Source organism: Pleurodeles waltl, chromosome 7, assembly GCF_031143425.1.
Source record: "Pleurodeles waltl isolate 20211129_DDA chromosome 7, aPleWal1.hap1.20221129, whole genome shotgun sequence".
Classification (NCBI taxonomy): Eukaryota; Metazoa; Chordata; class Amphibia; order Caudata; family Salamandridae; genus Pleurodeles; species Pleurodeles waltl.
Genome location: NC_090446.1, coordinates 1,461,030,902 through 1,461,053,704, shown reverse-complemented (window position 1 = coordinate 1,461,053,704; position 22,803 = coordinate 1,461,030,902). Strand labels below are relative to the sequence as shown.

Below are 22,803 nucleotides of genomic sequence, written 5' to 3'. Positions count from 1 at the left end.
CTCCTGTGCATGTTCCTCGCGAAAGATGTCCAGGGTGTCATCTGGGGACTTATCCGCCATCTCCAACCTATGAGCTCTTCAGTCCCAAAGGATCTTCCTTGATCTGAAGGATTTACAGGCGTCGCAGGTAGCTTCTTAATTATCTGGGGAGAGGCAGATTACACACCCGATGACGGTCAGTGAGAGGGAATTTGAAATGGTACAGAGGACCGAAACAAAACGGTGTCCATTCCATTAGCTCAACATTCTCTTTGGTGCAGCGTGGAGGAAGGTCTGAAAAACACACAAGGGCATCTCGAAAGGCACTCTGTCAGTAGTCAACCCAACAACTGAAAAGAATAAATGCAAAGGTGGAATTTCACGATCGAAGAATACTGTCAAATAAGAGAAAAACTGAAGGAGAGTTTCGAACCAGAGCGAGTTGAAGACGGAGCAAAGATACATACATCCGAACGACAGCAGAGAGAAAATCTCACAAAGGACTGGCTGCCCATGCACAGTATCACCAAGGAGTCACTCGATCCTGGGACTCAAAAATGCTTCTTTGAAGAAAAACAACTTTTAACACTCCAGACTCAACACTAGATGGCAAAAGTATGCAGAGCATGTGCATCTACAGCCACATACCATTGAACAGGGTTATGCCTTTAATGCAACTGGCACATCTCTAATTGATGCTTTATACCACTGTGGTATCCTTTCAGTTATAAGTAGATGCATTCCTGCAGTAACAAGTACATCTTTCAGTAATTCTACTAGATTACTAATACTACATGAACTCAATGAAACCGAGAGCCACTCTTTAGGAGGTACTGCAGCTGTGGTGGGATAGTGCAGTCCTTTACTTGGCAAGTGGACAGTACAGAAACAGCTGAGACTGTGTTCTGGTCTCAATTCTTTAAGTTCTTTACCGGTTAGAAGGTTTATTCATAAACACTTGCTGATCCTAACATGGTAGCTGCAGGGCCTTGAAGTTTGAGTACTGTTTCTCATAACCAGAGCAGCTATTATATGATGCCATAGACAGATACTTGAATCAAAATGCAATTAATCTATTAGCCTTCAATGAGAACTTTAATCTATGTCAGTCCCTTTAGAACTCTATACACTACATGTATATTAAAATTGCGCTCAGCCGCTGCATTCCAATAGCTCCAAAGCTTGCGAGAAGTCCAGCCATACTGCCAAAACAGCGCAATACAGATAAAGAGCAAGACTAAGGATGATGAAGAATGCCACCATAGAGTGGAAGAGGGTTCAGTGCCCTTGTAAACGAGAGGTCTATCTTTTCTCATTACTTTGGACACGTGCTCTATAAATGAGAAACTAGACAGGCTGCGAACAGGTCTCACATTTCTGACTCCTTTTTAGACTAGAACACCATTAGTTTTGTTTTAAATAAAGAGTATCACATTGGTAGGATAACTTTAGGCTTTCCAGTTCCTCCTATGCCTCAGATGTTATTACACAACTAATCAACTGTAGAAGGATGAGATAAGGGGGCTTTACCTCAACTGGTTTACACAGGACCAATGTAACATTTGATACACAAAAGGCTAGGGCAATAGCTTATTAGCATCGTGGCTAGAACATGTACCAATAAAACCACAAGTGGCCAACAGACTAGATTGTTTTCCTTTGGAGAAATCAGCGGAGAAACTTTATTACGTCCAAAGTTACATTTTCGGTAGAAAAAAAAAAAAATTAAAAAAATATATCAAACCCTGGTGGTACGAGGAAGCTGTGAGCCATGAGCAGATAAGACAGTAAGGAAGGGATTGGGGGGGAAAAAAAAAAAAAAAAGGAGGATAAACAAATGCAGAAAAAGAAAGCCGGAGAAAATATGGGAGGGGGAGACGTTGAGAGCTAAAGAAAACACGTTACTAAAGGACTGTTGGGGTCCTTGTAAACACAAATCTCAGACTGAAAAGGGCATGTGATGTGACAAATACAGTGAAGCAATCATCTCTAGTTGATGGGAATTACGTGGGCAGAAATATTAGCAGCACTCTGGACAGCTAGTTGGACGAAGCAAGTATGGAGCTCAAACCCTAGCCATAGGGCTCATTTACCGGCCACTGAAATTACAGATTCATCAGCTTCAGGTTTGTGGGCCCTGAAAGCAAGGCGCATATTTGCTTGCTTAGAAAGGAGATTCTCTGGAATTAGAATGGGCAATCTAACGTTGAAAGAGGGCAGAAGACATTACACGATTAGGCCATACACATATCCAGTTTCTAAGTAAGCAAGCAGAGGTTTTCTACTCCCCGCTCACCAGCCCCCAGCAGTTAGACATTCTCCATAGATATAAAGGACTCTGCTGTGTGGATACTCTGAGGGTGAGATCTTCCCTCCATGGAGTTCCAGCTCTGTCCTAAAAGATGCAATCCGGAATCACTGCTCGCCTGCACCACTTCTAGCAACTCAAACAGATCTCCTGGTGGGTCTCTTATGTCTGAAGGTTCATGGAAAGAAGAGCAAGTAGAATTCCACTTCTATCTGGCGGGGGAAGGAAAGGTGTGAAGACAGCATTCAGAAGCGTCCGTGGCGCGGTCCTGGAGAGCGAGATCTTCTGCGAATCCTGTCATTGGGGCGGTGCCGGTCCTGTGGACGAGGTCCCTTAGGAGGGGAGCGAGGCTCAGAACCACCCCTACAAAAAAAACACAAAAAAAAAAAAAAACGACCAGTTAAAACAGGATGAGAGCTAGAAGGTGCAAGAAATTCGATGTATAGCAAGATAATGAATGAAGAGACTGGGGCTCATTTTGCATCAGCATCTACTGCAATACACACATTGTACTTGTACGACTCCCCCAAATCAGTATCCCTGCTAGGTCATGTACTTGGATTAAAAAAGTTACCAAAACCTAGTCCTACAATTGTATTTACAGTAACATTTCAGGATTATGAAATTTACAATCTGTACTGCCACCATCTGGCCACAAGAATGAAACCCATTGAAAGAAATCCTCACATCCGGGATAAGTATTACTTTGTACAGGTCAAGGCTGCTGCTTCCTCAGGTATCTCCACAACAGAAGTCAGAGCACCCTATTTCTCTACCACAGTGCAGGACTTACCCCTCACTTTGTCGTCCATGCAAATGATTGTGCTTAAGCTCTGGAAGACAATTTCAATAAGGACCTACAATCTATCAAAGATCTTCATATCCCCTATAAAATATGGAAGTCTTAGGCATCAAGTAATGCTCATGGTATAATCTTTCTTTCAAGTACAAAAAAGGCATTGGGTCACAAGAGTGTAAAATGATCCCGGACATCGTCTGCTTAAACATGCTCATGTTTTTACTGGGGATCGTTCACAAATCTCATATAGTAACTAACACTTCCATCTCTATTATGGGATTTTTATTATTAATCATAAACATGGAGAAGAAAGCTCACTGGCCCCCCCGTCACGCTATCCAACCAAACTGTGCAGAAAGACACTCAGTTAAAGGAGAATTGTGGTCACAACCCAAGGCCTAAATAAACATTTTTTTTTTAAAAGTCACGGATATACTTGCCCAATGCGCATTGCACGGCATCACTCAGGATATTCCAGGAAACATGAAATAGCGAAAGGCGCGCTATAGTTACGGATGGAACTGGTCCATAGTAAAAGCATGGTTTTGGGGGCTTCTAACTCTTGGCTAGCTTAACAACCAAAATAATGGGGTACTAACGTGGAAATACAATTTTGTTCAGATTGGTCAATAGAGGGAAATGTTACAGGTGGAAGAGCAAAAAGGATGATGCATAGAAAAAGGCAATAAAAAAAAAAAACTAGCATTCAGCAATTTTCCCTTCTTGAGGATAACCAGAATCAATGGACCGAGCTTGTGTGTTGCAAAATTGCGGCACTGCCACACTGCACTATACAGGACAGACTGTCTGTGCAGTATTTGCCATCTGGCCAATCAGGACAGCGCGGCCAACCAGCGTGCACATACACAGCTTCTGGGTTAGAAAACAAAGGCAAAGATTGCGTAACGAGACAAACAGCTGCAGGTATCCATGCGATTGTAAAACAAATGCTAAAGTTTCTCGACAATGGCTCTGTAGGGCATTAAAGCCTTACAGGAAACGAAGATTTTTTTCAGTCAAATAAATATGGATGTACACTAAACATTTTTTTTTTTTTTTTTTCCACACAACCAAAAATAAACTGGAATTAACACTAATAAAAAGAGCAAAACAGTGATCTATTAGACTCAAATGTATTATTCCGGTGTTGATATAATTCTTTTCATACCCCCCCCATACGACCAAGCAGTAGTACTTAACTAACGCTTCATTCCTTTGGCGAGGTTACGAAGGGACCCAATTTGTACCATGTTCCTCGGAGCCCTTCGTAGTGTAGAAGAGTGGTGGTAGTTGGGTCCACATGTGGCGAGATGCGCAAGGTTTGAAATGATGCGGTGGGAGCACATTGCATCTCATACGGCGCAGTGCTTTAACTGAAATTATATAAGGACAGGTACTCTCTAAACAGGAGTACTTGTTTGCTCCTGAGAAGTACCGGTACTCGTCCATTGTACTGTGCTGAGAAGTTCAGGTACTCTTCCCTTCAATTTAAAAGTGCTGTACTCCGTACCGGACAGTACCTGCCCATTTAAAGCACTGAGTATGGGAGCACGAGGTTTAGCAGAGAGCGGGAGATGAGACACCTTCGCACCTGCAGGTATGTAGCAGGTTGGAAAGACAATGTAGAACCTGCCGTCCAAGTTTGCGAGTATGCAGCCCACTCAATAGCACACAAAAAAAAACAACACTTTATAAAGCTCCAGGAGAGTACTATGTCAAGTCAACCCAGGAGACACACAAGTACCACCCACTAGGGCATTGTTAAACCATCAAAAGTGATACGTAAAAAGTAGACTTAGGAGCGAAGGTCGTTCATAAACCTAGGAGCGCTAATTGTTAAGATCATTGAAAATGCTACAAAATTCAAGTGCACTCCCTGAGGCAATCCCAATGTTTATCAAAAATGTCCCTCTTACGCTAGAAAATCTCTCAAACAACGTGAAGGCCTGACTCAGAGCGAGTTACTATGACTAAGCTGTCAGGGTAAGCCTACTGCATAAAACCGATGCATGGTGGGTACACGGAGGTGGTCACATTTCAGTACACGAAAGGAATGGGCTTGGCGCCAAGAACTTGCCTCCTACGACGGGCACGGCCGTACAGCTGGCGACGAAGAGCACTGGAGATGGGCTTCAGGTGCATGAAATTACAGAACCCTCCACGGGTGCACTCCCTGCAATAAGAAACACATGTTAGGAAAGAAGGTTGTGTAGTGTGTACGCAAGGGGCACGGAATCTAACATGTCTAATGCAGGCAGTACATAAATCAGTCAGAAGACCGCCAGAAGCAGAGAGTAACAAGGGGAAGAAATGATTAGCACAGAACAGCACGGAAATCAGATACGAGAAATCAAAGAAACTACAGAGGCACTCCGCGCCAGAATACGCTGATTTGAGCACAATGGCATTTGTAGTATACAAACCCACTCAGGCCGCTACTGCACACTGACAAAAGCAAACATTAAAGTATGTGTAGGAAGTTGGCTCTGTATGTGCGATTTCAAAGTAAGGAATAGCATGCACAGAGTCCAAGGGTTCCCCTTAGAGGTAAAATAGTGGTAAAAAGAGATAATACTAATGCTCTATTTTGTGGTAGTGTGGTCGAGCAGTAGGCTTATCCAAGGAGTAGTGTTAAGCATTTGTTGTACATACACATAGACAATAAATGAGGTACACACACTCAGAGACACATCCAGCCAATAGGTTTTGTTATAGAAAAATATCTTTTCTTAGTTTATTTTAAGAACCACAGGTTCAAATTTAACATGTAAAATCTTGTTTGAAAGGTATTGCAGGTAAGTACATTAGGAACTCTGAATCATTTCAATTGCATGTATACTTTTCAAGTTATTCACAAATAGCTATTTCAAAAGTGGACACTTAGTGCAATTTTCACAGTTCCTGGGGGAGGTAAGTTTTTGTTAGTTTTACCAGGTAAGTAAGACACTTACAGGGTTCAGTTCTTGGTCCAAGGTAGCCCACCGTTGGGGGTTCAGAGCAAACCCAAAGTTACCACACCAGCAGCTCAGGGCCGGTCAGGTGCAGAGTTCAAAGTGGTGCCCAAAACGCATAGGCTAGAATGGAGAGAAGGGGGTGCCCCGGTTCCGGTCTGCTTGCAGGTAAGTACCCGCGTCTTCGGAGGGCAGACCAGGGGGGTTTTGTAGGGCACCGGGGGGGACACAAGTTCACACAGAAACTTCACCCTCAGCAGCGCGGGGGCGGCCGGGTGCAGTGTAGAAACAAGCGTCGGGTTTTCAATGTTAGTCTGTGAGAGATCAAGGGATCTCTTTAGCGCTGCAGGCAGGCAAGGGGGGGCTTCCTCGGGGAAACCTCCACTTGGGCAAGGGAGAGGGACTCCTGGGGGTCACTTCTCCAGTGAAAGTCCGGTCCTTCAGGTCCTGGGGGCTGCGGGTGCAGGGTCTTTTCCAGGCGTCGGGACTTAGGTTTCAGAGAGTCGCGGTCAGGGGAAGCCTCGGGATTCCCTCTGCAGGTGGCGCTGTGGGGGCTCAGGGGGGACAGGTTTTGGTACTCACAGTCGTAGAGTAGTCCGGGGGTCCTCCCTGAGGTGTTGGTTCTCCACCAGCCGAGTCGGGGTCGCCGGGTGCAGTGTTGCAAGTCTCACGCTTCTTGCGGGGAGTTGCAGGGTTCTTTAAAGCTGCTTCTTGAAACAAAGTTGCAGTTTTTTTGGAGCAGGTCCGCTGTCCTCGGGAGTTTGTCGTCGTCGAAGCAGGGCAGTCCTCAGAGGATTCAGAGGTCGCTGGTCCCTTTGGAAGGCGTCGCTGGAGCAGAGTTCTTTGGAAGGCAGGAGACAGGCCGGTGAGTTTCTGGAGCCAAGGCAGTTGTTGTCTTCTGGTCTTCCTCTGCAGGGGTTTTCAGCTGGGCAGTCCTTGTTGTTGCAGGAATCTAGTTTCTAGGTTCAGGGAGAGCCCTTAAATACTAAATTTAAGGGCGTGTTTAGGTCTGGGGGGTTAGTAGCCAATGGCTACTAGCCCTGAGGGTGGGTACACCCTCTTTGTGCCTCCTCCCAAGGGGAGGGGGTCCCATTCCTATCCCTATTGGGGGAATCCTCCTTCTACAAGATGGAGGATTTCTAAAAGTCAGAGTCCCCTCAGCTCAGGACACCTTAGGGGCTGTCCTGACTGGCCAGTGACTCCTCCTTGTTTTTCTCATTATCTCTCCTGGACTTGCCGCCAAAAGTGGGGGCTGGGTCCAGGAGGCGGGCATCTCCACTAGCTGGAGTGCCCTGGGGCATTGTAACACGAAGCTTGAGCCTTTGAAGCTCACTGCTAGGTGTTACAGTTCCTGCAGGGGGGAGGTGTGAAGCACCTCCACCCAGAGCAGGCTTTGTTTCTGTCCTCAGAGAGCACAAAGGCTCTCACCGCATGAGGTCAGACACTCGTCTCTCAGCAGCAGGCTGGCACAGACCAGTCAGTCCTGCACTGAACAATTGGGTAAAATACAGGGGGTCTCTCTAAGATGCCCTCTGTGTGCATTTTTTAATAAATCCAACACTGGCATCAGTGTGGGTTTATTATTCTGAGAAGTTTGATACTAAACTTCCCAGTATTCAGTGTAGCCATTATGGAGCTGTGGAGTTCGTTTTTGACAGACTCCCAGCCCATATACTCTTATGGCTACCCTGCACTTACAATGTCTAAGGTTTTGCTTAGACACTGTAGGGGCATAGTGCTCATGCACATATGCCCTCACCTGTGGTATAGTGCACCCTGCCTTAGGGCTGTAAGGCCTACTAGAGGGGTGACTTACCTATGCCACAGGCAGTGGGAGGTTGGCATGGCACCCTGAGGGGAGTGCCATGTCGACTTAGTCATTTTCTCCCCATCAGCACACACAAGCTGGCAAGCAGTGTGTCTGTGCTGAGTGAGGGGTCCCTAGGGTGGCATAAGACATGCTGCAGCCCTTAGAGACCTTCCCTGGCATCAGGGCCCTTGGTACCAGGGGTACCAGTTACAAGGGACTTACCTAGGTGCCAGGGTTGTGCCAATTGTGGAAACAATGGTACATTTTAGGTGAAAGAACACTGGTGCTGGGGCCTGGTTAGCAGGGTCCCAGCACACTTCTCAGTCAAGTCAGCATCAGTATCAGGCAAAAAGTGGGGGGTAACTGCAACAGGGAGCCATTTCTTTACACAAGGTTACCCATGAACAGGACTAGAGCCTTGGCCAATAAACTTGAAGATGAGACTACACCAAAGGGAAAAAACAAAATTGGAAATGTTTTCTTACAACAAACATAGTAATCTCAATGAATGAGGATTCATTGGAATACGCAAATAGGCATCTAAGAGGTCTGCAAATGCCAAAAACATCCCTGTTACAATTAGAGGACAACTATTCTAAAGACTCACCATCTTGAAACACTGGCATGGCATGGAATTTAAGTGTGTACAGTATTTAAAACCAGGAATGGCACTTCCGTTGGTACTGGAACTATTATCAGACCTATTTTCTATAAAAACTTCAGAATCCCTTTGAGTAGTCCATGGCGTTTAGAAGGATTACAAGGAGTTGAGTTGGTAAAAAGAGGCTTTTGGGATCAAATTAGAAGTCTATTTATCTACAAGACTCTGGGATGTCAGCTTCCCTGGCCCTCAAAAAAGGACAGGATCCTTCAGCCCACTCGGCTGGGATAGTCCAGATTGGAAGGCTACTAGATGAACTGCACGCATTGCTGACTCCTGCTGGGATTTTTCAGTGAAGGATCCTGCAGGAAGCTGGCTTTGGGTTGCAGTAAATCCCCACACCCCTCCAAACCTGTTTTTTGATGCTACTTTGACTTAAGTGCACTGGGTTTCTGCTAACCAGGTCCCCAGTGCCAGTGTTCCTTCCCCACAATTAGACACCTGGTCACTTGATCCCAAAGTAGCCAGGCCCTTTAGCCCCACTACAAGTCCTCATAAACAATAGCTCTGCTACCTAAGGCCTAGGTACTAAAGAGGGTCCCCTATGACCTGCAGCATAACTTGTGCCACTCTAAGGGGCCCAGCACCAACTTTATACAGACTACCATTGCAGTCTGCATGACAAGTGTAAGGAAATGCCTCCTTGGCATGGTTACCCCCTGACTTTTTGCCTTTGCTGATGCTATGTTTTGAATTGAAAGTGTGCTGGGGCCTGCTAACCAGGCCCCAGCACCAGTGTTCTTTCCCTAACCTGTACTTTTGTATCCACAATTGGCACACCCTGGCATCCAGATAAGTCCCTTGTAACTGGTACCTCTGGTACCAAGGGCCCTGATGCCAGAGAAGGTCTCTAAGGGCTGCAGCATGTCTTATGCCACCCTGGAGACCCCTCACTCAGCACAGACACACTGCTTACCAGCTTGTGTGTGCTAGTGAGAACAAAATGATTAAGTCGACATGGCACTCCCCTCAGGGTGCCATGCCAGCCTCTCACTGCCTATGCAGTATAGGTAAGACACCCCTCTAGCAGGCCTTACAGCCCTAAGGCAGGGTGCACTATACCATAGGTGAGGGCCCCAGTGCATGAGCACTGTGCCCCTACAGTGTCTAAACAAAACCTTAGACATTGTAAGTGCAGGGTAGCCATAAGAGTATATGGTCTGGGAGTTTGTCAAACACGAACTCCACAGCACCATAATGGCTACACTGAAAACTGGGAAGTTTGGTATCAAACTTCTCAGCACAATAAATGCACACTGATGCCAGTGTACATTTTATTGTGAAACACACCCCAGAGGGCACCTTAGAGGTGCCCCCTGAAACTTTAACCAACTATCTGTGTAGGCTGACTGGTTCCAGCAGCCTGCCACACTAGAGACATGTTGCTGGCCTCATGGGGAGAGTGCCTTTGTCACTCTGAGGCCAGTAACAAAGCCTGCACTGGGTGGAGATGCTAACACCTCCCCCAGGCAGGAGCTGTAACACCTGGCGGTGAGACTCAAAGGCTCACCCCCTTTGTTCCAGCACCGCAGGACACTCCAGCTAGTGGAGTTGCCCGCCCCCTCCGGCCACGGCCCCCACTTTTGGCGGCAAGGCCGGAGAAAATAATGAGAACAACAAGGAGGAGTCACTGGCCAGTCAGGACAGCCCCTACGGTGTCCTGAGCTGAAGTGACTAACTTTTAGAAATCCTCCATCTTGCAGATGGAGGATTCCCCAATAGGATTAGGGATGTGACCCCCTCCCCTTGGGAGGAGGCACAAAGAGGGTGTACCCACCCTCAGGGCTAGTAGCCATTGGCTACTAACCCCCGAGACCTAAACACGCCCTTAAATTTAGTATTTAAGGGCTTCCCTGAACCTAAGAATTTAGATTCCTGAAACTACAAGAAGAAGAGGACTGCTGAGCTGAAAAACCCCTGCAGAAGAAGAACAGAAGACACCAACTGCTTTGGCCCCAGTCTTACCGGCCTGTCTCCTGCCTTCCAAAGAAACCTGCTCCAGCGACGCTTTCCCAAGGACCAGCGACCTCTGAATCCTCTGAGGACTGCCCTGCTTCAAGAAAGACAAGAAACTCCCGAGGACAGCGGCACTGCTCCAAAAGAACTGCAACTTTGTTTCAAAGGAGCAGATTTAAAGACCCCTGCAACTCCCCGCAAGAAGCGTGAGACTTGCAACACTGCACCCGGCGACCCCGACTCGACTGGTGGAGAACCAACACCTCAGGGAGGACCCTCCGGCGACTCCAAGACCGTGAGTAACCAAAGTTGTCCCCCCTGAGCCCCCACAGCGACGCCTGCAGAGGGAATCCCGAGGCTCCCCCTGACCGCGACTGCCTGAACTCTAAATTCCCGACGGCTGGAAAAGACCCTGCACCCGCAGCCCCCAGCACCTGAAAGAACTGAACTTCTGTGCAGGAGTGACCCCCAGGAGGCCCTCTCCCTTGCCCAGGTGGTGGCTACCCCGAGGAGCCCCCCCCTTGCCTGCCTGCACCGCTGAAGAGACCCCTTGGTCTCCCATTGAAACCTACAGAGAACCCGACGCTTGTTTACACACTGCACCCGGCCGCCCCCGCGCTGCTGAGGGTGTACTTTTTGTGTGGACTTGTGTCCCCCCCGTTGCCCTACAAAACCCCCCTGGTCTGCCCTCCGAAGACGCGGGCACTTACCTGCTGGCAGACTGGAACCGGGGCACCCCCTTCTCTCCATTGAAGCCTATGTGTTTTGGGCACCTCTTTGACCTCTGCACCTGACCAGCCCTGAGCTGCTGGTGTGATAACTTTGGGGTTGCTCTGAACCCCCAACGGTGGGCTATCTTGTACCCAAAACTGAACCCTGTAGGTAATTTACTTACCTGTTAAAACTAACAATACTTTACCTCCCCCAGGAACTGTGAAAATTGCACTAAGTGTCCACTTTTAAAACAGCTATTTGTGTTTTATGTGAAAAGTATATATGCTACTGTAATTATTCCTAAAGTACTTACCTGCAATACCTTTCAAATGAGATATTACATGTAGAATTTGAACCTGTGGTTCTTAAAATAAACTAAGAAAAGATATTTTTCTATAACAAAACCTATTGGCTGGATTTGTCTCGGAGTGTGTGTTCCTCATTTATTGCCTGTGTGTATGTACAACAAATGCTTAACACTACTCCTTTGATAAGCCTACTGCTCGACCACACTACCACAAAATAGAGCATTAGTATTATCTCTGTTTGCCACTATCTTACCTCAAAGGGGAACCCTTGGACTCTGTGCATGCTATTCCTTACTTTGAAATAGCACATAGAGCCAACTTCCTACAAGGTACTCCCAAAAGCGAAAATACATAACATGTCAACCATCCTGTGTGCCATATCCCCTAAAACACTGCCTGAAATATTTGTAAGACACCCCTACAGCAGGCCTTACAGCCCTATGGCACAGTGCATTATAATATGTGTGGGCATATCTGCAAGAGCAGATATGCCTCTATGTCTTTGTTGATTCTTAGACGTAGTAAGTGTGCAGGGAAGCCAAATTAAATACTTGCGCTGGACACTGGTCAATACGAGCCTCCCCCACCCACAGCTACATGATGGCTTAACTGAAAATAGGGATGTTTGGTATCAAACATCTTGTATTAATGAACCCTCAGTGAATCCAATGATAGATTTATTCAAATATACATCCAGACGTGCTCCCTGAAAACCTACCAATTGCTGGTGGGCCCACTGACTAGTTCTAGCCAGTCTGCCAGCAACAGACGAGATTCTGACCCCCTTTGCTCTCTGGAGGTCAGAAACAAAGCCTGGTCTGGCAGGGATGTTTCACACCCCTCCCAACTGTAGGGCCGGAAAATCTGTATTCCAAGGAAGGAGGCTTCAAAGAAGCCTCTGGTATGCAGATCTGACCTTCCTCAGAAGAAGATGCCAACCCCTCTGCTCTAGGCTGGGATCTGGACAGGCAGAAACATAGCTATGCAGGAGGCATGTTGCATTTCCAGTCTGGACACACCCCCAGGGTTGTAAGCCTGAAATGAACACAACCTTTAGGAATTGCGCCATCTTGTGTATGGTGGATTTAGGAATTCTGGAACAGGGTGATGCCCACCCCCCCCAAAGGAAGTGGTCATCTAGGGGGTGGAGTGACCCACGAGGGCAAGTAGGCAATTAGCTACTCCCCTTAACACTCCCTAATTTGAGTATTTGGGGAACCCCCCCCCTCTACCACCCCTCCCGATGCCAATACTTCAGATCTTCGCGGGACACATAAGGAGTTGGCAAAGTAACCCTCAGATGTGAGAACTGAGAAACAGGACTGACTTGGTGCCAACCCTGCCAGCCTGTCCTGCTGCACCTGTCCCTTGAGAATCAACAGGCCTGTCCTGCAGCCTCCAAGAAACGGAGAGCGGCCAGTGCTTCACAAATCGGCAAGAGAAAACTGTTAGAGCGGAGGAGCTGCTTCCATACATCTGCAGGCAACCAAAGAAGAACTGTGAGGACCCAGTAAGCTAAAACCAAACGCCGGACATCACCAATGTACCTGAGCAGCCTAGCCAGAGCTGAAGAGGGACTACAGTGTCAACATGGTTCCCAGGCCCTCCCGAGACGAAGGCCACCTTGAGTTCACCCTCTGTGGACTTCCACACAGCACTTGCAAACTCTTTCTGCAGGCCCCCTCAAACTGCGAGTATCCCTTGCACCAGAACCTGACGGCAATAGACATCACTGCACAAGAGCCCCACAGCCCAGGGAGAAATGGGCCCACGGTGACACTATGTGCCCAACAATCTCAAGGGTCAAGCCCCCCTGTGGGTTCCCTTGGGCTAGCTGCCAAAGCCCCGCTTGCAGCCTCTTTCTGACCAGACCAATCTCCATTAAAGTCAATGGGACACCCAACACCAAAACACACCTCTGCACCTGGACACCCCCTGAGCCCCCGACGAGGTGAACTGTTGGGGTGGACTTTGCCGAATACTCACCTCAAGTCCAGAAGAACAGTCCTGTAGGTCATTGCTAAGTACCCGTATCCAGAGTGTTTCTTCCTCATAGGATAACATTATGGCACCAGAGGCTGAAAAGCACCTCTGCACCCAGACGCCCCAGTGCCTCCTGAAGTGACCTGTTGGTGCTGCTTTGGACCTTGCCCTATACTTACATTTCCTCCAGAAGAACAACCCTGTAGGTCGTTAAGTGCCCAAATGTAGTGTATGTTTATTTTCCCATAGAACAACATTAGGGCACCCTAACACCCCAGACCACTCGTCCTCGAGGTGAACTGTTGGTGTGGCTTTGGACCTTGCCCAATACTCCTCTCAAGTCAAGAACAGTCTTGTAACTCGTTGCTAAGTATTTGTATGCAGAGTCTGCTCCTTTCCCATAAGATAACATCAGGACACCAGCCGCTATAAAGCGCCTCCTCACCCAGACTTCCCCAATGCCCCGCCAAAGTGGCCTGTTTGCCCTGCCTTGGACCTTGCCCCACACTTACCTTAACTCCAGAAGATGGGTCCTGTAAATCGAAGCTAAGTACCCGTATGCAGTATATGTTTTCCCTCATATAGGATAGCATTACTGCTCCAACAATTGCTCGGTCATCTTTTAAAAACTGTAAAACTTCATAACTCTAAGAGTACTCACTTTATTCCAATGATCTTGGTATCAAAATGTATAGAAAAGTACATGTTATTTTTTTAAACTGGTGTCTGATTTCTTTATTGAATGTCTTGCTTACTGCTTTTGTGCGCAATACATGCTTGGCACTACTCTATGATTAACTGCTCGCCCACACTACCACAAAATAGAGCATTTGGGGTGTCAATTCTTCTCGTTTTTGCTTGTCTCCTTACACAGTGTACCGCTTTTTGGTCCACTATATCAAGAGCGAGCTTCCTGCAGGTCCTCCCGGGTCTTGCCCCCTGTCGTTAAAAGGCTGGTTGGCACCCCTTGAACAAAATCCTCGGCCTAAAGCTCACTGAAAAACCAATCCTCTTCCTTTTGAAGGAGTACGCTTTGGAGTTAGTAGCTTCCTGGTCCTCAACAGATTTCTTCACTAATTCTTGTAACAGGGGACCAAACAATTTTGCCACATTAAATGGAATTAGGTTCACTAAGGACTGGTGTGTGAACTATTTACCTTCCAAGAGAGCACCCCAATATGACACCATGCTGCAATGGATGAGCCAAGTGCCCGCAGAAACAGAAATTTGACTAGCTGCTCCATCATGGATAGACTAGCCATGTAATTATCACCCTTTTGAAACTCCTCTGCCAGACAGTGGAAATCGTGCAGCAGTTACTAAACAGTATACCTGGCACATACCCCAGCTCTAAAAGGTGAAATTGGAAGGAGAGTATGACTTCATAATTGCTCCAACATTTCCATATCCATTTCATCCGGACGACCAGTGGATGCTACATCTTCAGATTTTATGACATTTGATAGTATGCCAGCAATCAACACGTCCACCTTGATCTTTGAAACTTCTTCTGGGACGTTCAAGGGGATAGCTCCTTGTAAGAAATCTAGGGACATTTGTCTTTTGCATATCTACCCATTCTCGGTTTAATAAACCCTAAATGGTTTTATGCACATGCCAAGATTCTGGTTTATTTTTTTTTATATTTGCAAAAGAAATAAGTTTTCCACCTGGGAAGGGGCATGGGGAAATAACATTTTCATGGAGATGAGAAAAAAAAATGCTCATGGAGTATGCATACAACCTTCCATGGGCCAATTCTCAATTTGCTTATGCAGCTTTTTAAATTATTACATTTAAGTTGGAAATTATTTATAATGGGTGACAAACAAAAAAATTTCAAATCCAATCATTGAATATACCCAAACCACTGTTCTGCTACAGAATGATCTGTGACCATTGCTCAAGAGACCGTTACGTGAGGAACTTTGGATCAAGGCTTACTCTCATGAAGTTGGTTCCACCCGATTGATCCATATGGCAACGTTCAAAGCACATGTCATTGCCAGACTACCAGAGGAAGACTGAATTTGAGTTGATTGTTCTTATTAGTCTCACCGCTGTAGAAGCAATAACCTGTTGCAGAGGAAGCTGCAAGGCTACCGAATTAGCACTTGCAGATGTCATTCTTTCAACAGAGAAAACAAGTAACTGTAGAGTTTGTACAAAGCAAGGAAAGACACCGATTTGTTACTACTGTCACCAGTGCTATCTAAGCCTGGCCTTTGCATTACTTGCGTCAGTTTTTAGCACACAAAGGTGAAGTTCTGTGAAACTGACTGAAGTGGTCCAGTCAGTCACTATGCGACTTTAAATGGCCAAGCTTGGATACAACTCTTCGATGGGCCAATACTTGACTTGGTTTTGCAGCCTTTAAAACTGTTATGTTTAAGTTAGAAATTCTTCACAATAGTGCTCACCCAAACATTTACCATAATCTATTCTATACCGTTTTAACTTTCCAAATTAGATTTCAGCCAATGTGCCTTCAATTACTGGAATTAACATTTGACATATTGGCCTCCTTGGTACCTTCAGATGTTTCAGTACTGTAAGTGCATTATACTCAAAAGCACTGCACAAAGTAGTGCACAAAGTACAACACAATGTAGTGCACAGGACATCTGAAATGTTTTGACAGAATACCAAAGCCTGCCAACCTCAAATGTCGTTAGTATCTATGGAAACTTTTGGGGGAATTTAGAATTCTGCCCCATGATTTTTACCATGGTATTCGCATGTACACATGCTTACACTGTTCAAGGAACAGGCCTAAAGGACATCACCTGGCACCCCACAACTTAATAGCACGCAATGGACGGAGTTTGACAGTTGTGTTGAGTTTGGAGTGAAAGATGATTCCTGCCATGCAGAAAGTGCACTAAGGGTGCAAGAAACTTTAGTCACCTGAACCTAAGTAGGCTGCCAGGAGGATATTAGCAAAGATTCACCTGGCTACCGGCACAATATCCGTAAGGACTTAGCATTAGGTAGAAACACTAAGAGATAGTGAAATCTTAGCCTATAAACTCTCACGTGTGGCACTTGTGTGCGGTCTACATGTCAGACAAAACAAAACAGTTCCCGTGTACTAGATGGGAGGATGTGATGAAGCATGACACTATGTGGGCAATGGTCAACCTTCCAACACAGCTTCTATCACAGTCAAAAGGATAAAACACAAAGTGGGTGTAGGATTTGAACGCACTCACAGACAAGGTGGTCTGCTGCCCCCAGCAGGCCACCCTCCCTGTGATTGTGGCCATTCCCAAATGGGTCGCAAATTGCGACCTGCCTCATGAATATTAATGAGGCCGGTCTTGTGCAACACATTTGGGAATCGCAAACAGTGTTAAATACACTGTTGTACATCCCAGTTTGTGATTTCCTAATAGCGAATCTCAAGGATTCACCATTAAGAAATCGCAAGCCACTTATTGGATACATCTGGCCTTAAGAAGCACAATGTGAATGGTTGAGAGAAAGGGAAGTGTCATGCCTCAGGGTCCTTCTTTATTAAAAGTACAAAGTCAGTTTTATGTTGGTGGGTTATGTACGTCAAGTCTACTTTACTAAACTGTAGACAAAAGAAAGGATTGCTTTATATTTTTTGTTTCAGATGCTTTTGTCAGCGCTCACTCACCAGGTCTGCCGGCCTAGCCACAGACTGATTTCGGATGTGCAGGAGTCCCTTACAAATTCTAGTGGAGGCTGAACTACTAATCAAACAGCCAATAGAAACACTAAAATCTCCTGAAGGATGGTCCCAGACGTGGTTTACAAAGCCAGTGGCTGAGGATTCTGGAGCAAAGTAAGTCAATCGCTGATTCAGAATGACCCAAAGCCTCTGGAAGTAAGTATGGAATACATTTTGTTTTTTTACGAATAGCATACATTCTAGAAGGTCAAACCTAAACATGCATATGGTGAGTGAGAGACTGCAGGCTTTTTAAGTATCCATCCTTGTAGGAAGTTGGCTCTGTATGTACTATTTCAAAGTAAGAAATAGCATGCACAGAGTCCAAGGGTTCCCCCTTAGAGGTAAGATAGTGGCAAAAAGAGAATTCTAATGCTCTATTTTGTGGTAGTGTGGTCAAGCAGTAGGCTTATCAGAGGGTAGTGTTAAGCATTTGTTGTACACGCACAGGCAATAAATGAGGAAAACACACAGACAATTCCAGGGCAATAAGTTTTTATATAGAAAAATATAAATTTCTTAGTTTATTTTAAGAACCACAGGTTGAAGATTTACAAACAATACTTTAAATGAAAGGTATTTCACTCAGGTATCTTAGGAACTTTGAATCATCACAATAGCATGTACAGTTTTGGCAAAAATGGCAATAAGCTATTTTAAAATTGGACAGTGCAAAACTCAACAGTTCCTGGGGGAGGTAAGTAAAGCACTTACAAGGTTCAAAGTTGGGTCCAAGGTATCCCACCGTTGGGGGTTCAGGGCAATCCCAAAGTTACCACACCAGCAGCTCAGGGTCGGTTGGTGCAAGGGTCAAAGTGGTGCCCAAAACGCATAGGCTTCAATGGAAATAGGGGTGCCCCGGTACCAGTCTGCCAGCAGGTAAGTACCCGCGATGCAGGCAGGCTGGGGGGCTCCTCAGGGTAGCCACCACCTGGGCTAGGAAGAGGGTCGTCTGGGGGTCGCTCCTGCACTGGAGTTCAGATCCTTCAGGTCCTGGACGCTGCAGGTGCAGTGGGGTTCCCAGGTGTCGGGTTCTTTGAATCAGGCAGTCGCGGTCAGGGGGAGCCTCTGGATTCCCTCTGCAGGAGTCACTGTGGGGGCTCAACTCTGGCTACTCACGGGCTTGCAGTCACCGGGGAGTCCCCCCTGTACAGTTTGTTTTCCGCAGGTCGAGCCGGGGGCGTCGGGTGCAGAGTGGAAAGTCTCACACTTCCGGCAGGAAACGCGTGGTCTTTAAAAGTTGCTTCTTTGTTGCAAAGTTGCAGTCTTGGAACAGGGCCGCTGTCCTCTGGAGTTTCTTGGTCCTTTTAGATACAGGGTAGTCCTATGAGGCTTCAGAGGTCGCTGGACCCTGGGGGACGCGTCGCTGTTGCAGTTTTTCTTGAAGTGGGGAGACAGGCCGGTAGGGCTGGGGCCAAAGCAGTTGGTGTCTCAGTCTTCTCTGCAGGGCTTCAGGTCAGCAGCCCGTCTTCAGGTTGCAGGAATCTATCTTCCTAGGTTCTGGGGTCCCCTAAATACTCAATTTAGGGGTGTGTTTAGGTCTGGGGGTTAGTAGCCAATGGCTACTAGCCCCGAGGGTGGCTACACCCTCTTTGTGCCTCCTCCCTGAGGGGAGGGCGGCACATCCCTAATCCTATTCGGGGAATCCTCCATCTACAAGATGGAGGATTTCTAAAAGTCAGAGTCACCTCAGCTCAGGACACCTTCGGGGTTGTCCTGACTGGCCAGCGACGACTCTTTGTTTTTCTCATTATCTCCTCTAGCCTTGCCGCCAAAAGTGGGGCTGTGGTCGTAGGGGACGGGCATCTCCACTAGCTGGGATGCCACGTGGCGCTGTAACAAAGGGGGTGAGCCTTTGAGGCTCACCGCCGGGTGTTACAGTTCCTGCAAGGGGGGAGGGGGGGGGGGGTGAGAAGCACCTTCACCCAGTACAGGCTTTGTTCCTGGCCACAGAATGACAAAGGCACTCTCCCCATGTGGCCAGCAACATGTCTGGTGTGTGGCAGGCTGGTAAATCTAGTCAGCCCACACTGGAAGTCAGGTATGTTTTCAGGGGGCATCTCTAAGATGCCCTCTGGGTGTATTTCACAATAAAATGTACACTGGCATCAGTGTGCATTTATTGTGCTGTGAAGTTTGATACCAAACTTCCCAGTTTTCAGTGTAGCCATTATGGTGCTGTGGAGTTCGTGTTTGACAGACTCCCAGACCATATACTCTTATGGCTACTGTAGGAAGTTGGCTCTGTATGTGCTATTTCAAAGTAAGGAATAGCATGCACAGAGTCCAAGGGTTCCACTTAGAGGTAAAATAGTGGTAAAAAGAGATAATACTAATGCTCTATTTTGTGGTAGTGTGGTCGAGCAGTAGGCTTATCCAAGGAGTAGTGTTAAGCATTTGTTGTACATACACAGACAATAAATGAGGTACACACACTCAGACAAATCCAGCCAATAGGTTTTGTTATAGAAAAATATATTTTCTTAGTTTATTTTAAGAACCACAGGTTCAAATTTTACATGTAATAGCTCTTTTGAAAGGTATTGCAGGTAAGTACTCTAGGAACTTTGAATCATTACTTTAGCATGTATACTTTTTGCATAAAACATAATAAGCTGTTTTAAAAGTGGACACTTAGTGCAATTTTCACAGTTCCTGGGGGAGGTAAGTTATTGTTAGTTTTCACAGGTAAGTAAGTCACTTACAGGTTTGAGTTTTTGGTCCAAGGTAGCCCACCGTTGGGGGTTCAGAGCAACCCCAAAGTTATCACACCAGCAGCTCAGGGCCGGTCAGGTGCAAAGGTGAACGAGGTGCCCAAAACACATAGGCTATAATGGAGAGAAGGGGGTGCCCCGGTTCCAGTCTGCCAGCAGGTAAGTACCCGCGTCTTCGGAGGGCAGACCAGGGGGGTTTTGTAGGGCACCGGGGGGGGGGGGGGACACAAAGTAGCACAGAAAGTACACCCTCAGCAGCGCGGGGGCGGCCGGGTGCAGTGTGCAAACACGTGTCGGGTTTCCTTCAGGTTTCAATGGGAGACCAAGGGGTCTCTTCAGCGATGCAGGCAGGCAAGGGGGGGCTCCTCGGGGTAGCCACCACCTGGGCAAGGGAGAGGGCCTCCTGGGGGTCACTCCTGCACAGAAGTTCCGTTTCTTTAGGGGCTGCGGGTGCAGGGTCTTTTCCAGCCGTCGGGAAATGGAGTTCAGACAGTCGCGGTCAGGGGGTGCCTGGGGATTCCCTCTGCAGGCGTCGCTGTGGGGGCTCAGGGGGGACAACTTTGGTTACTCACAGTCGTAGAGTCGCCGGAGGGTCCTCCCTGAGTTGGTTGTTCTACACCAGTCGAGTCGGGGTCGCCGGGTGCAGTGTTGCAAGTCTCACGCTTCTTGCGGGGAGTTGCAGGGGTCTTTAAATCTGCTCCTTGTAACAAAGTTGCAGTTCTTTTGGAGCAGTGCCGCTGTCCTCGGGAGTTTCTTGTCTTTTTCGAAGCAGGGCAGTCCTCAGAGGATTCAGAGGTCGCTGGTCCCTTGGAAAGCGTCGCTGGAGCAAGTTTCTTTGGAAGGCAGGAGACAGGCCGGTAAGTCTGGGGCCAAGGCAGTTGGTGTCTTCTGTTCTTCCTCTGCAGGGGTTTGTCAGCTCGGCAGTCCTCCTTCTTGTAGTTGCAGGAATCTAACTCTTTAGGTTCAGGGAAGCCCTTAAATACTAAATTTAAGGGCGTGTTTAGGTCTGGGGGGTTAGTAGCCAATGGCTACTAGCCCTGAGGGTGGGTACACCCTCTTTGTGCCTCCTCCCAAGGGGAGGGGGACACATCCCTAATCCTATTGGGGGAATCCTCCATCTGCAAGATGGAGGATTTCTAAAAGTTAGAGTCACCTCAGCTCAGGACACCTTAGGGGCTGTCCTGACTGGCCAGTGACTCCTCCTTGTTATTCTCATTATTTTCTCCGGCCTTGCCGCCAAAAGTGGGGGCCGGGGCCGGAGGGGGCGGGCAACTCCACTAGCTGGAGTGTCCTGCGGGGCTGTGACAAAGGGGTGAGCCTTTGAGGCTCACCGCCAGGTGTTACAGCTCCTGCCTGGGGGAGGTGTTAGCATCTCCACCCAGTGCAGGCTTTGTTACTGGCCTCAGAGTGACAAAGGCACTCTCCCCATGGGGCCAGCAACATGTCTCTAGTGTGGCTGGCTGCTGGAACCAGTCAGCCTACACAGATAGTCGGTTAAGTTTCAGGGGGCACCTCTAAGGTGCCCTCTGTGGTGTATTTTACAATAAAATGTACACTGGCATCAGTGTGCATTTATTGTGCTGAGAAGTTTGATACCAAACTTCCCAGTTTTCAGTGTAGCCATTATGGTGCTGTGGAGTTCGTGTAAAACAGACTCCCAGACCATATACTCTTATGGCTACCCTGCACTTACAATGTCTAAGGTTTTGCTTAGACACTGTAGGGGCACAGTGCTCATGCACTGGTACCCTCACCTATGGTATAGTGCACCCTGCCTTAGGGCTGTAAGGCCTGCTAGAGGGGTGTCTTACCTATACTGCATAGGCAGTGAGAGGCTGGCATGGCACCCTGAGGGGAGTGCCATGTCGACTTACTCATTTTGTTCTCACTAGCACACACAAGCTGGTAAGCAGTGTGTCTGTGCTGAGTGAGGGGTCTCTTAGGGTGGCATAATACATGCTGCAGCCCTTAGAGACCTTCCCTGGCATCAGGGCCCTTGGTACCAGAGGTACCAGTTACAAGGGACTTATCTGGATGCCAGGGTGTGCCAATTGTGGAATCAAAAGTACAGGTTAGGGAAAGAACACTGGTGCTGGGGCCTGGTTAGCAGGCCTCAGCACACTTTCAATTCAAAACATAGCATCAGCAAAGGCAAAAAGTCAGGGGGTAACCATGCCAAGGAGGCAGTTCCTTACAGCTACCCTGCACTTACAATGTCTAAGGTTTTGCTTAGAGACTGTAGGGGCATAGTGCTCCTGCACCTGTGCACTCACCTGTTGTATAGGGCACCCTGCCTTAGGGCTGTAAGGCCTGCTAGAGGGGTGACTTATCTATGCCATAGGCAGTGTGAGGTTGGCATGGCAACCCGAGGGGAGTGCCATGTCGACTTAGTCATTTTGTCCCCACCAGGACACACAAGCTGGCAAGCAGTATGTATGTGCTGAGTGAGGGGTCCCCAGAGTGGCATAAGACATGCTGCAGCCCTTAGAGACCTTCCCTGGCATCAGGGCCCTTGGTACCAGGGGTACCAGTTACAAAGGAATTACCTGGATGCCAGGGTGTGCCAGTTGTGGAGACAAAGGTACAGGTTAGGGAAAGAACACTGGTGCTGGGGCCTGGTTAGCAGGCCTCAGCACACTTTTAAATCATAACTTGGCATCAGCAAAGGCAAAAAGTGAGGGGGTAACCATGCCAAGGAGGCATTACCTTACAGTGGGTAAATATCTTGCGTGCGTTACTAAGTGGAAGTTTGGTATCAGTGATGTACATCTTGTACTGTGTGTTAATGAGGAATGTTGCACCATCCATTCCAAATCTCCCGACTACAACTACACCAACTACACAGTCAGGTATGCGCTTTCTCCGTGGGAGAGCCAATGTTTGATCCTGCAACCAAAGGCGTTAAAAGGCGACTTCACATAGG

General features: G+C 47.5%; 1 protein-coding gene across 2 annotated transcripts in view; it reads right to left on the bottom strand.

The window, feature by feature from the left end:
* Positions 1 to 1,624: 1,624 nt before the first annotated feature.
* The window catches only part of U2AF1L4 (U2 small nuclear RNA auxiliary factor 1 like 4), a 58,940-nt gene continuing 37,761 nt past the window's right edge, over positions 1,625 to 22,803 (bottom strand). For both annotated transcript variants that reach the window (XM_069201140.1, XM_069201139.1), the window contains exons 7-8: positions 5,164 to 5,255; positions 1,625 to 2,650 (exon numbers count right to left, since the gene is read on the bottom strand). In XM_069201140.1, coding sequence (XP_069057241.1) covers positions 2,533 to 2,650; positions 5,164 to 5,255 — 210 coding nt within the window. In that variant the 3' untranslated portion in view covers positions 1,625 to 2,532. The remainder of the gene's footprint in view (positions 2,651 to 5,163; positions 5,256 to 22,803) is intronic.